General features: G+C 39.4%; 1 protein-coding gene across 1 annotated transcript in view; it reads right to left on the bottom strand.

Annotated features, from left to right (window-relative positions):
* The window catches only part of LOC149171934 (3-hydroxyisobutyryl-CoA hydrolase-like protein 5), a 227,365-nt gene that overhangs the window by 142,504 nt on the left and 69,300 nt on the right, over positions 1-15,561 (bottom strand). Inside the window, exons 8-11 of the mRNA XM_089424157.1 lie at positions 11,084-11,168; positions 10,761-10,846; positions 10,282-10,403; positions 10,051-10,111 (exon numbers count right to left, since the gene is read on the bottom strand). Of these exons, the coding sequence (XP_089280283.1) occupies positions 10,051-10,111; positions 10,282-10,403; positions 10,761-10,846; positions 11,084-11,168 (354 nt within the window). The remainder of the gene's footprint in view (positions 1-10,050; positions 10,112-10,281; positions 10,404-10,760; positions 10,847-11,083; positions 11,169-15,561) is intronic.

Here is a 15,561-nt window from a genome sequence, read left to right as displayed (position 1 = left end):
TGACAATGGGTTAGTGGCCCACTGTCACCACAGGAGTCTTGGTATATGTTCACCTATAATGGATATTCTAAGGTTGATGTACAAGGTTACTAAACGAGGCCTTCTAAAAGAAATACAATTTAGGCTTAGGGCTCCAAGAGGAGGCAATTTGTTTTCTCTATAGAGACCTAGGGTGGGCCACACGAGACCTAGGGCTTGTTTAATAGGTTGAGAGTTGGGGTGGCCCAAGGTCCAGGTGATGAGAAAAGGTTTCCAACAATATATGTTAGCAAAGGTCAAGACACATGAAACCCTAAAAAAAGCCCCCAAGTTGAAGCTAAATCCAAACTGGCGTTAGCTTAGGGCTAGTAACTAGGACAAAGAAATTTATGGATGAAAGTGAAGTGAAATGCCTACCAAAAGAGGGGATTTTGTGGCAAACACTATCCTCTTAGCATTTAGACTCTCCCACTTTGGAAATTCCTTTTCCCTAGGAATTTGCACCAAGCCCTCACTTGGTCACTTGACCTTAAAGGGGTCGAATTAGGTCAAGAGGAAGAAAAGGAAAAATTTATGGATAAAAGTTAAAGTGATCACCAACAAAGGATGGCTAGTGCCTTATCCTTGGGTGGATGGAGCCTAAGATCCATCTTAATCTTGATTTGGGGTAGTATCGGATGTGCTCTAAGCCTCAAATTTTGCAGAGAGGCTTGGGCACAAGCATTCCAAAGAACCCAGAAAGTGTTTTGGGAAATTCCACTCAGAAGTGATTTTATTAAAATAATTAATATTTTTAATGGGGTTCCTAAGTCTAAACTTAAAAAAATTAAAATATTAATGGGTATTAATCTAATCAGGGGTGAAACTTCTAGAAAAAGCCATGGATCAAGTCAAATTGATCTGAGCCTTTGATTATGTTTTAATCTAGACCATTGGTTGTCCAACAGGAAGATATAAGAAGGGGCTTGGGGGTCATTTGGAAAATAGACAGAGAGATAGAGAAAATCGATTTTCTGAAGTGAAAAGTTCTCAGGAAGAAAAATTCAATTGAGGAGATCTTTTGCAGTTGAGGGGCAAGGATAGCAGCTTCCAGAGAGAGAGATTCTCAGTTGGAGATACATCAGCAGAGAGAGGCAGCAAGTGATCCAGAAGCCTTGATGCATGGCCAGAAGGGCCACGCAAAAGTGACACAGAGGCAGAGAGAGAAAGTCGAAAATCAGAGCAGAGGGTCAGTTTCAGCAATCGGAACTCGGGGTGTGAGACCGGAGGCTGAGAGCAGTGACTCTAGGCTACTGATCGAATCCTCAGCTAGGTGACGCAGTGCCTGGAAGGGTTGACGTTGGGACAACGTAGAGGTAGTGCAGAGATAGCGCAATGCCTGCCAGGGGCACTTCATCTAGCAGCTGGATCAGCCAGGATTTCTCAGTGATTGTGTGAGGTAAAACTCACAGAGCTTCTGCTAGTTTTCTCTCTGTAACTGAATAACTTTGTGAGGTATTGAGTGATGTATTCAGATTTTGCTACTGCTTAATAATAATAAATGCTCATAACTACTACACCAGTTTTCCCACATTGGGTTTTTCCGAGGACTATTTGTCCAAAAATAATTGTGTCCTATGTGTTGTATTTTTCTTTCTTGCTCAGTATTTTGTTTCCGCATATATATAAATTAAGTGAAGGCTGCAGATGTATTTACTTCGAAATTTACCATAGAAGACAGTAAATAACTTGCATGATTTAATCAAGTAGGAGAAGTAACACCAGTTTGCTGCAGTAGGGATTCCAGCTTAGGAATTTTCACATGGTATCAGAGCTAGTGCAGGAGAAACAAGAGGAGCAGAACTAGAAACCCTAGCGCTAAGCAGAAGGGGAATTGAAAAGCTGTAGGAGGCAGCAAGTCGAAACCCTAGAGGGTTTTAGCAGTTCTAACCGATGGATCAAAAATTTGAGGTAGTCTCTCTCTCTGAGTGAGTTGACGAAGAGAAAGAGCTTTTGGTTCGAATTTTGCAGTGGTGGAGGGAGCAGTGCTGAGCCTCAGCGTGAGGAGCAGCTGGTGGACGCAGATTTTTCAGTGGGCAGCTTTGCCGGTCTGAAAAGATGTCAGAAGAAAGAAGCAACAAAGCATAGTGAGGGAATACTTCCTTAGTGATTTCTTACTGAGGAAATCAGCATTTCTCAATTGTTGAGTAGCAGAGGAGCGACAGCTCCATCAGCGAGTGCATAAGTCAACCTAGGAGCTACGCAACAGGGAGAAAGAGGGAGTTGTTTGACAGTTTTCAGAGGAGATGGCACCAGTGGCTTGAGGGATCAGGACAAGTTGGACGGGCTTCCAACTATGCCATCTGGAAGGCTAGGATGACCTTCTTGCTAGATGACCATGCCCTCAAGATGTACATTGATAATGTGGTGGCTGAACTTGCAGATGCAGATCCGCTAAAAAAGTACAAAGCTAAGATGGCTAAGGCAAAGAGATGATCCTGGACGGAGTCAAGGATCACGTGGTGTGCCACGTTGCTAGCAAAGGGACCGCGAAGGAGATGTAGGATGTCTTGGCCACATTATATCAGGGAACTTCCAAGCAGCGAAAGATGTACTTAGAGCAGGAGCTGAGATCTGCTCAGATGCAAAAAAGGTAGCGAGTGGATCCATTCCTTATGAAATTGAAGGAGACCCATGATAAGTTGTCAGCTGCGAGACATACTCCTCAAGATTCGGAGTTAGTGAGACTAGCTCTAAATTCCGTCTTGAATGAGTGGCAAATATTTGTCCAGAGTATCCTGGGCAGAGCAACGTTGCCAAATTGGGACGAGATGTGGGAAGCTATGAAACAAGAAAAGCTGAGGAGAGACCTGCTCAAGGTCAAACTTGACGGGAGCAACAGCATCAGTGGATCGAAACCCAAAGAAGAGGAAGAGGATAACACAGCCTTTGCATCAAAGGGACAGCCAGGGCAACAGAGACGTAAGAAAGACGTCTCCAAGGTGAAGTGCTTCAAATGTGGCGAGATGGGCCACTATGCATCCCAGTGTTCTTTCAGAAAAAGGACAAGGATTAAAAGCATGATCCCAAGGTTGCAACCGCAAAGATTCACGAGGAGTTCGCCATGACAGCCGACATACCTCCAGGAGGGAGGTGGGCTGATATAGAGTTGTGTTTGGAGGACTGCAAATGGGTAGGATCCTTGAGGAGCCCACCTCTTGGATCATCACGTTGCTACGAAAGCCCATGATCAAGAGTAGCGGGATGATGGAGTTTCATTTGGTGCCATGAAGTGTTGATTCGACAGATGCAATGGCTAGGAGAGTCAGAGGCTGAGCAGCGCAGAGCAGAGAGGCAACTGTGCGAGGAGACATAGTGCAGAGCTTCAGCAACGCAGTAGCTTTAGAGGCAAGATGAGACTAGTAGTAGTTAGGATATCAACATCGAGGAGTATCCATTGGATACTTGTCCAGTTTTGGGTGTTTTCAGTTGCTTCTCTCAGCAACTGAGTTGCAGTGCAGATGCAATGTTAGCAGCATAGCAGATGCAGTGTTAGCAGCATAGCAAATGCAGCGTTTGAGAGGGAGTTGCAATACAGATGTAGCATTGGCAGTGGCAGTGTCAAAGGTAGCAGTACAGTGGCAGCAGCAGCGCAGTGGTTGGTGGACAGTACGTCAGACATCAGCAGCGCAGAGACGATGCTTCAGAGTCAGAGTAGTATGCAGAGAGGCAATGTATTGCTAGAGCACATTCCTTGCTAAGAGGGAGTGTTGATTTGGGGTAGCATCGGATGTGCTCTAAGCCTCAAATTTTGCAGGGAGGCTTGGGCACAGGTATTCCAAATAACCCAGAAAGCGTTTTGGGAAATTCCACCCAGAAGTGATTTTATTAAAATAATTAATATTTTTAATGGGGTTCCTAAGTCTAAACTTAGGAAAATTAAAATATTAATGGGTATTAATCTAATCAGGGGTGAAACTTCTAGAAAAAGCCATGGATCAAGTCAAATTGATCTAAGTCTTTGATTATGTTTTAATCTAGGCTGTTGGTTGTCCAACAGTGAGAAGTTCTCAGGAGGAAAAATCAATTGAGGAGATCTCTTGCAGTTGAGGGGCAAGGATAGCAGCTTCCGAAGAGAGAGATTCTCAGTTGGACATACATCAACAGAGAGAGGCAGTAAGTGATCCAGAAGCCTTGACGCAGAGGCTAACGCAAGGCCAGAAGGGCCACGCAAAAGTGACGCAGAGGCAGAGAGAGAAAGTTGAAAATCAAAGCAGAGGGTCAGTTTCAGCAACTGAAAGTCGGGGTGTGAGATTGAGAGCTGAGAGTAGTGACTCTGGGCTACTGATCAAATCCTCAACTGGGTGATGCAGTGCCTCGAAGGGTTGATGCTGGGACAACATAGAGGTAGTGCAGAGATAGCGCAGTGCCTGCCAAGGGCACTTCATCCAGCAGCTGGATCAGCTAGGATTTCTCAGTGATTGTGTGAGGTAAAACTCACAAAGCTTCTGCCAGTATTTCTGTCTGTAACTGAATAACTTTGTGCGGATTCAGTGATGTATTCAGATTTTGCTACTGCTTAATAATAATAAACCCTCAGAACTATTGCACCATCTTTCTCGCATTGGGTTTTTCCGAGGACTATTTGTCCAAAAATAACTGTGTCCTATGTATTGTATTTTTCTTTCTTGCTCAGTATTTTGTTTTCGCATATATATAAATTAAGTGAAGGTTGTAGATGTATTTACTTCGAAATTTACCGTAGAAGATAGTAAATAACTTGCATGATTTAATCAAGTAGAAGTAACATCAATTTGTTGCAGTAGGGATTCCAGCTTAGGAATTTTCACACTTAACTCTAAAAACTGGCCGGTTTGAACCGGTAACCGATCAAACCAGCCGGTTAGCTAGCCCACCCAGTTTGACCCTTCATTTCGCCCAAAAAAGAGACAAACAGGTCATAACTGGCTAGTTTAGGACAGAATCGGCCAGTTTGTGGTCAAACCGACCGATTTCGTCCTAAACCGACCGGTTAGCTACCACGGTTGAGGAGGACCCACGCAGTGCTGTTTTTCCAAGTTTTTAGGGTGTTTTGGAGGGAAAGTAAGGGTTTTTTTCCTTCCAAAAGCACCCTCTCCAAGCCTTTAAAAGGCCCTTCTCCCGTGTTTGATGTTGATTTTTATATTGACATGGCATTAGCGGGGGATGAAGCAGATTTGGTGGCGCCATCAGAACCAGGTTCAGTGGTCGCATCAAGGAAACGCATACAACCAATGGAAGGCACTAGTCGTGCAGCTCGACCAACTCATGCTTCCATTAGGTCTACTTCTATTGCTATTGGTGGCATTGCTACTAAGGTTGCAGATGAGGTTGGGACATCCTCAGACTCTAATCCAGATGATGTCTATATAGCTCTTGTTGATGATGATGATCATGTGTCTAGTATGATGAATTTGATGATTGATCATGTGTAGACTCTAGAGTCTAGGGTCTAGACTTGTAGTAGGCCAATGGCCTCATAGCTTGTAGCATTGTTTTTGGACTTTATAAGCTATTTAGAGCCTCATTGCTTATGTATTTTGTCGATGATATGTATTGCACTCAGTGCCATGTTGATATATTCACCTTTACATGGTATATAAATGAGCAAACTTTGCATATTTTGTCTCTATTTGCTTGGAATCATGGTTTTAATTCTTAAAAATAGTTTTTTTAATTAAAAATTAATTATTTAATGTATTTTTTTTAAACCAGTTCGTTTAGACCTAACCAGTGCCGGTTCGACCGGTTCCGGTTCGAAACCCGGTTCATTAGGTGGACCGGTCTAGTCACCAGTTCCAGTTTTTAAAACATTGCTCTAAATCGACACAAGGCCTTTGTAGAAGTACCTGGCTGAGCTACAAAAATCAACCAAAGGTACCACAAAGACCATTAGAAAACAAAAAGGGGACAGCCCATCAAAACAGCTCCAAGATGAGTTGTTCATAAAATATACAATCCACCACTTCAAGGTGGAACAAATGAGCTTCAAGGTGGGTATTGTAGCCTTCAAAGGCTCCTCCAAGCACCAAATTTTTCAACATAGTTCACAAAAAAGCAATGAGATGTCCTTCAAAAAGGCAGGTCACCCCCAATATAATTCCAAGTCTACAAAGTCCTAAAATCATGATACAGTAAGGATTTTGTGATAAGGTAGTCCCTTTACAAATCAAATATATCAATTTGAACTTGAACACGGGTTGGCCCTGGGCTTGACAGGCATTTAAAGTAAGTTCAAATATGGTCAGCCCATATCAAAACTCCTTTTACAGGTGTTTATATATATATATATATATATATATATTTCTTCACACCCTCCTTGGACTATTAGTGCATTGGGCACTCCTTAACTTGCGCCTCCTTTTAAATTCAGCTGGAGCAGAAATATTTCTTATTTCAGGCATGCTGTACCAGTTTTGAAACCGCACTTCATATTTAACATTGGAACACATCAGCAGCTAAACAATCCTAACAGAAACTCTGGGCTTATATCACAGTGTTATTACTATTGGCAATGTCATTCACATTACCCCCTTTTTTCTTTTCTACCTACAACTGACTTGATCTGTAGAGAATGTCCCCTTCTTTGTTGACGTGCTCTGAGAGCAATTCTTGCCCTCCTTTTTCCCCACAAACTTACGTGGGTCTCTCTGAATTATGAAAAACTAGATTGTTCCTGATCAATATATTCCAAAAGGTAATCCCACAGGGTGCTGCAGATTTCTGCACTTAGACCATTTCAATTTCCCCAATTGTGCAGAATGTGCAGGGTTGTCACGGCATTCATGATCAATAATGTAAGATGCCACAACAGTCAGCTCAATTACACCATCCTAATCAATATCTGCTATTCCTGGAGTATAGAGGATATAGGAATTAATATTGACAAAATCTTCTGTGTACTCCATTTTGTCCTGGACAAAATGGGGGTAACAGTGTGTCTTGCCCATTTGTTTACAACTCAGACTCAGACGTGAGCTCAGAATGATCTGGACTGATCTGATTTCAATAACTTCGTTTTCTAAAAAAATACATAAAATGTTTAAATACTAATGAAAAAAAATATTTTAAAGATTTCAAACGATTAGAGACAATTGTTGGAAATCGAGAGGTATTTCAGCTTATCATTAGATTTTCATTTCATTAGTAATTGCCTGTGAATATTTTTGGCTTCTTATTAATTTTATTCTATTTCTTTAATCAAACAATTACCAAAATACAAACATGAAGATGATAGAAAAACATTGAACACAAGATATAGGCTCCAAGCCAGGGCAAAACCCCTCCAAGGGGAAAACCCCGAAATTCTTTTCTTATAGAAACAGATCAAATGAGAAATCCAAGACCCAAGAGCAAAACCATATCCCCCACAAACACTAGGTCTGCCTTCCATTCTGTCCACTAGCTATTCACAATTCTTATTACAGAACCACAGTCTCCTCTTTTCCAGAAATTCACATCATACTACAGAATAGCAGCTTCAGGAAGGTTCACATATCTTTCCTTGGAGATTTCACATCCTCTGACCTACAACTTCGCATATCTAATACAGATGGTGAACAAATATGAATACCCAAGGTGTGTCCGAAAGGTCGCATCCTTTGGGCAGGCCGACCTGGTCTTGGGGATAAATTTATTTCTTTTAATACAAATAAAATATTTTTTTCTTCTTTCTTTTAGGAAGTCCAAATGGGACTTTGACTCAACAAATTTTCTTTTGTCTTGACAAATCCTAGAAGCATGAAGAACATGCTTGACCTAGAAGGCAAAATCAACTTGAGCATGAAACCCCATGCTTGAAAAATAATGTTTTTCTTTCTTCTTTTTCTTTTTATATTAAATATACATCATGACATGAGTACAATAACAATTATGAGGACTGAAACTAGTTACATTTTCCAACAAAAATATGCAATGTCTCCTCATGCATATACCATGTAAAGGTAAATATATTAAAATGGCATTGAACGCAAGTCATCTCAGGAACAAAATTCATAATGAACGAGGCTCTAAATGGCGTCTAGACTCTAGAGTCTGAAAACATAGCATCTCCTTTTGCCTAGCCTTGTGTCTTTCAAATTTCACAAAGTGATTTTGCAATTCCAATTTTATCTGTCCAATCTCCTCTCAACCTATGAATCTTGTCGCCCCCACCCCCCAATGTATTTCTTGCAATATTTACAATAAATCTCCTCATCCACAAGATCAACATGGAATTTTCGCTCTTGGGACCATGGTAAAATTCCAATCTGCAAATTCAAATATGTAACATTGCAAAACTTATCATAAATCCATCATACTTCGAACTTCAAACTAGTAGAACGCTGGAAATACAAAACTTTAAAGATAGATTTTAGATTTGCAATTTAATGAGAAAATAGGGACAGATTAACCATTTAGCTGTTAACAATGAACATGCTTGTGACAGATCTCCAAATGCTCAATAAGAGAGGCATGAGGCAAAGAGGTGGGCGGGGAGGCGAGTGGGAGGGTGGAGGCGGGCAGGGTAGGTGGGAGAGGAATGGTCTCTTATATTTTTTTGTTAGGGTTTAGGAATTATGTTATTGCTTCTTTGTAAAAGAAAATTGAATTTCCATGCTAAGTCTGCCATGGCAAGGGCCATGACCTACTTGACCAAGTAGGTGCAAACTCGGTTGAGTAGGGTCAGTTTGGTATTGAGTGAACCCTCCTAATTGAGCACTTGGTCGAGTTAGTATGTTCGCTAGTCAGCTCGGCCGAGTTGATCGAACTTGAGTTGATTCGGATTGCTTTTTACACCAGAGATCTTGCCCAATGCCCCATGTTTGAGAATTTGGTTGAAGAATCATATCCACAAGTTGTCAATCTTGAGCTCTCAGACTATGAGTATATGTCCAGTGAAGTACAACATTATAGTGAAAGTCTACATTCCAATAAAGGGTTATTATACCTTTCTTTGGATTACCACCATCAGAGAACCAAACAGCCTCTCCTTTGTACTACTTACTTTTTTTATCTTTACAAATGATGATGACCATTCTAGGCATGTGGAGCCACTATTTGCTGAGCCTGGACCATGTGTGACTTTTTCTGTATAGATAATGACAAGGACCATTAAGTGTTGTGGACCATATGTCTCCTTGGGAGAATGGGAGGTTTGGTGTCAGAAGCCATGCTTCATCTTCTTACTAAATATTCTCCATAGAATAGATGATTTCCATCTATCCTTGGATTTTGGGTAGGTTTCCGTGCATGCTAACCAATCTATTTTCATGTAAATGTACACGTATGAAGCTATAATTGCAAATTGCAATGTATAAGGGGCAGATTCATAACAAAAGTTGTCAATTTCAGTATAATTATCTCTTTTTCTTGCCAATTTGTGTGTCTTAATCCCAATGCAAGGATTCTTCTTTAAACTTTTGAGGTAGAAGCATTTTGGACCCATAATAATAAGAGAAGGTTTCAAAATCCCCTGCTGCTCTTGACAAACATGATTGTTGCTAACATTGACGTTTCAATTGACAATTAAGGAAAAGCCCAAAGCCAAAATACCTGACCAGACAACGTGTTCTTGAGTTATTTGAATTTCACTTTAGATCCACAACATACTTCAGGGTTTAGGGAGGCTGCAGAAACTAGTTGCTTGAGAAAGTTGTGGGGGAAAGTAAATCTGCTAGCACTATACTTCAGTTTTGTGTACCAGGACAAATTCTTAATTCCATACAAATATTGAGATTTGTAATCATTTGAACTTGGACAAAATCTGAATTTACAAGCTTAATGGAAAAAAGTTATGAATATAAAAAAATGCAGATATGGAAAATTGATATTCTGGAAGACAGGTTTTAGGCATCCTTGATATATTTTGGCTGTGTTATTCTCATCATTTTTCAACTGAAGGTTGTCTTTCGAAAGTATAAACCCAAATGAAGATTAGTAGAAATTCAGAAAAAATTGCAATATAACCAGTTGTATGACATGAAACACTTGATTGGGATTTGCAAAGATGCAATGTAAATGTTTAGATAGTTTGATAAAGACAGAATTATAGGTTGGGAGTAGAAGGCTCACCAAAAATTCTATAACTGCCTCTACAGTGTCCTTGGAAAAGCACTTTTCAATCAATGAACGGCTGAACAGAACAAAAATCTGTGAGTTTCCAGCTATGATTTTGTCATCCATAACTTGCAAGAGACATTGCAGAAAAGAAATTTTGATGTGCCATTCTGCTTTTAACAGCATGTTTAGACTGTAAATTCTAGAAGACCCTAGTGTAGAGTTTTGATTTTGATGATTCCTTACTTATGCAGAATGCTTTTCTCCCCAGGATGGACTTGAATAGAAAATTCTTCAATTGTTGCTTTGACAACATCTTTATCTCCAGAATTCAAACTGGTTAAACGCTTCTCAAGTTCTGGCAATTTCTGGTAAAACGGGGAAAAAGACATTACATAAGAAACATGAAAATACCTTTTCCAAATGCACGTGATTTGCATTAATTTCTGACTAAAATAAGATTGAAGGCTCGGGACAAAATCACCCAAAGCAAAGCACACTTAAAGTACTCTTCGACTTTGATGGAAAACACAACTGTAATATTATGAAATTTAAAATTAATAATACGAAAGATTTAAATAAATAATTGAAGATATTAAATGTATCAGTCTTAAATGCTGCTGACAACACATCCACTGTCTAAAAACCTAAAATATCTTGATGATTTCTTAACAGTTCTTATTCTTCTGACTAAGTTTAATTAACACAGCACATTCAAGGTATACCTCAGATGGAACATAATGAGTGGCAAGACCAATTGCAATCATCTCTGCACCATCTAGACGTGCTCCTGTCAAGGCTAAATATTCCCCTGTATTTGTTTCAGTTCCGCCAGAGAAATAGTCAGATCACTCTGAGAGCAAAAGATGTACTGGGAAGATCATTCAACCCTCCATTTCTGTCAATTTCTATTCCAAATGAATATGCTTGAATAATGCCCCATCGACATCTGTGAAAATCTTGGTCCATGAAACTCCATATGACATTGTATTTTATTAAATTAATATTTAACACTTAGGTATATCTAGCCAGGATAATATGTCTCTACCAAGATTTCCTGGAAGACGTGAATGAATGTATGAAAAGCTGCAATCAGTGTGAAATCCAAAGCCAGCCTCGGGGGATGCAAACACCTATTGCACACATTCAAAACATATGAATATCAAAACCACATTATGTTGTTTGATGAATCAATAATAAATGTTTATTTACTTCATTTCTTCTCTCAAAGCAAATTTGTCCTGATTGAAAATATAATTCTGTTTTTTTTTTCCATTTCAATAGAATGGAACCTAGATCATGTTATAAAATTCAAATAATGTTGGCGAAAAAGAAAGTGCACCACCAATGAAAGAGAAAAAGCATTCAAATAACTTGCATCACTTTCCAAAAATGTTATATAAAGGAGAATACAAGCTAAGATGACCCTTCATCTCCCATAGTGACTCTTGACATTTCACTTTAATTAAAATGTAATCAAAAGTGACTTAATTCTAACTTGTGACATAGTAACTATGTACTAGCATTTACTTTAAACTAAAGCAGTTCGTACCACTACACACATTTTCATCCCCCATTGGGCCATTAATGGTCATACAAGAAATTACACCAAGATTATCTCTAAAATATACAAACTTGTCTCGCCTGAGAGGCTTGGTAAGCATGTCTGCATTTTTTTCTTGAGTTGCACAATATTGCAGCTCAATTTGCTTGTTCTCTGCAAACTATCGAATGAAGTGACAATACAATTCCACGTGCTTGGTGTGATCATGAAACATAGAGTTCTTTTCCAATTTAAGTACACCTTGATTGTCACCAAGAAGAGTTGTAGAATCAGCTTGTGTGATTGGCAAATTATATGTCCTTCTCCAAGGTGGTTACTCCATGCATGCCAAGTGTGTTAACTTTCAAACTATTCAGAATGTACTTACATGTTTGAGAGTGTTTCATGAGATTTGGAGTACATGGTGTATGTTTAGCACCTAGATGGTCCAAGATGGTTTGGCACATGGGAGATAGTTTGACTCGCTCAATGTTTGCTTGACCTCAGTTGGGTTCTTCCTTTGCATTATTCCCTAAGGTGTTGGAGGTCTCTTAATAGCTTGAGGGACGTCTATGGGGAATGCCCTACTTAGCAGGAGGAGTGTTGTGCACCTTGGAGGAGGGCATCAGGCTTTAGATGGCATGGGGTAGCTTGGATTCCTATATGGCAACTTGGAGTTGACACGGGGGTGCATGGGTTACGACATTGTTCATGCAAAGGGAGTGGACTAATGGAGTACATGGCTTAGGCGAAGCGATGGAAACTATGTGGGATTGTGAGGATGCAATGTGGACACACCTTGTGTAGCTATATCATTTTAGAGCCCTTCTTGTGTGACACAATGTTTTAAAACTTGGACTTGGACTTAGAATTGGTCGAGGGTCAACTAAAACCAATCTGTTTTTAATAACCCAATTTAACAAAACATACATAAAATATTTAATTTTGATGAAAAAAAATATATATTTTATAGATTCCAAACCTTGATTCCAAAAAATTATTTAAATTTTCGGAGAAATCATTATGAATAAATGAGCAAAAACTTTTAAATGACAAACAATATTCCATCGTAACTTGTATTGGGATCCTCGTCATTAGTATAACCCTTTGCCTTTTGTCTAGCCTTTGTCTCTAACTTGATCCTTTATGGACTGTTACCACTCAAACTAGCAGGGGACCTAAAGTGGATTCCTAAAGGATCAACTGTTAGGCCAAGGGAAACAAATGGAGACTTATCCCACTGTCACCTCAGGTAAGGCTCCCTACTCTTTATGGACTTTCACCGATGGGAAGAGACCTGGTATATGGAAAGTCACTTATGAAGGATAGATCAACAAATTAGTGTGAAGTGACCTTAATGATCCCTTTTCCAGAAGGAGGTTAGGAGTGGGGCTTGCTTGCTTTTCAAGAAAGGTATAATGTCTTCTAGTAGAAGGATGTGAGGATTTGAGGGTTAGGTTAAGGGAATGTGGCTTGTAAAGGAGTTCCCTAATCCCTAAAATCCTTATTGAACTTGGTTTCCCAAATGGTTCTTGAAGAATTGACTTTTCAAAGGTGCGGGACCACAAGGGACCAAGTGGACCTAGCCTAGGTTAGGAGGATAGAGTTTAGCAACCAATGATGAGCTTAACCCAGACAAGGAAGGGGAAAGGATCAAACAAGAGTTTACGCTTAATGGTGAGAAATTGATCCTATGAGGTACTAGCTTAGGGGATACCAGGGCAAAGTTTGATCTCAGAGCTAGGGCTTGGGATATCTCACAATCCCACTGTCGGAATTTCTTCAAATTTGGAGGAGGCCTTGAGAACACACTAACGCAGTAGAGGCTAGGAGATTGAACTTTTTTTATGCCTATTTCTTCGGGAAAATGATGCCCTACGTGACCCAACTTGGCTAGACCTAGAGGAGAAGGGGAAAGGTGAAGAAAAATTGTTCTTTGAGTGACCACCTCTTGGTAGATTAGTGCCTTAGCCCTTTGGGAGAATGGAGTCTAGGAGAATGATGAATAAGGACTTTGTTTCTTGGTCAAGGAGGCCTCAAGGACTACTTTGCTTAGCCTCTAGGGCAAGGGAAAGTAACCTTAAAGCTTTATACTTTGAAGTGCAAAAAGAGATGGCTTAACAAGATAAATTCAATGGTAGAATTATCCCTAGGAAATTTCATTCAACATACATGGCCCATACATTGAGAGATGTTATATAGAAACAAAATTCCAGAATTAAGTAAACTTCTCAAAGGTGGGAAACTTCTCCTATTTGCAAAACATGAGAAATCCATTTAGTGCAATAGGTATCAACTCCTCATATTCAACCTTGACTGCTATGGTAGTGAAATAATCTCGACTTTGTGATCTTATTCAAGCAACTAGCCAGGACATCTATGTCACTCATTTGGTGGAGAGCTTGTCTATTAGGTACACTTTACGAGAAATATTCATCTTTTGTAAAAAGTGATCAAGGCATCATACATCTCCTTAGTTATCAGTCCTTCACCGAATCAAGAATGTTTCACTTTGGCTTGGCCTCTTTGTAATCAACCAAGTAGGATCACTAGTAACATTAACCTTGTTCACAACAAGCATTCAAAGCTCAACCTCCTCCAACAACATCTCCAATCTATACTTCCAACATGTAAAGTTGGAAGCACCTTCTATCTTGTCACATTCCCCAAGATTGGGAGTAGTAATCTCTACAAATCTTAACACATACCTTGTCTTCAATCAACAAATACAGTGGATCAATCATCTATCCTAGGAGAAAATCACAATTCCAATCCCAAAAGAAACTAGGGAATCACACCCAACAATTCCCCACTAAAATATACAACACCCTCTTTAAGAAGAAAAAAATTTCAACATAACAAGTTTTAATACCATGTAGATATTTCAAAAATATGCCCAATTTAAATTTCCACCTCACTTCTATGAGACCATGAATCTACTTCAAAGTTTTTGTCCTTATTGTTGAAACCAAGTTTTTCCATAGCCTTGCAAGGAACTTCAAATTTTCTAAACACTACTAGGAAAACTCAAGAATGTCAACATTGAAAAGACTTCAAGCATAGATTATTTCAATATCCCTTAGGCCAAGATCTATCTCAATATATAAATATGAAATTAATATCAATTACAATGGAAATATAACAAGAAAAAATCATGTTTGAATGTTTCATTAAGCATGCTAGAACAATATCACATTCAACCTTGCCATCCCAATAAATCAACATACTAAAATAGCCATGAAACTTGCTAGAGAAAAATCAAATCTATAGTTGCAAATTTAAGATAGCAATGGCACACTTCATATTATCATACAAATGAAGATAAAATGCAATACCTCAAATTATCCCACATTGGTACAACAAGTTCTTTTCACTCATCCAACGCAACAACACTCCAATGCATCCCAAATCCTACCTAAAGCCTCTACAACATTGCAAATCCTAACCAGCAATACAAAGGCCAAGAAGGCATCCCACCAAGCTCTACAAGTTGATCTTTGGAGATTCCAAACAAGCCAATATCACACCAATTATCAAATTGCAAGATCTCCCACTTGCATTAGACAAGCTATTAAAAAGATTTCACATTTGCATCTCACAAGACACAATGCCCAGCTTGCATCTCACAAGCGAAGGAACCTTAGCACTAGTATCACAAAAAGACTAATCCTTGTTACAAGAGTAATACATGATCTTCCAAGATTCTCCAAATAATTAGACATAATGCCAACTATCAATCTCCAAGACACAAAGTAGTTGTTAATAACAAACACATTCCATTTATATAAATAAAACATGGGAAAATTCCACAAGCAACCCTAGGCTAAGTCAACAAACAAGGCCCCAAATGAGTGCTCCTCAAACAAGGTGTCCACATGTCATTTTTAGGGTTTTTCCAACCTCAAGGTGTTGCACCCTCCATGCTAGGAGTCCACATGTCAAACACTCCTCCAATATGGTGCACCCTCCCATGAATTGCTCCT

The sequence above is a fragment of the Pinus tabuliformis genome, chromosome 4_2 (assembly GCF_031772625.1).
Source record: "Pinus tabuliformis cultivar Carrire ecotype Pingquan chromosome 4_2, CPIR1, whole genome shotgun sequence".
Classification (NCBI taxonomy): domain Eukaryota; kingdom Viridiplantae; phylum Streptophyta; class Pinopsida; order Pinales; family Pinaceae; genus Pinus; species Pinus tabuliformis.
Note: the sequence above shows the minus strand (reverse complement) of the source record. Positions and strands in the feature narration are given on the sequence as shown.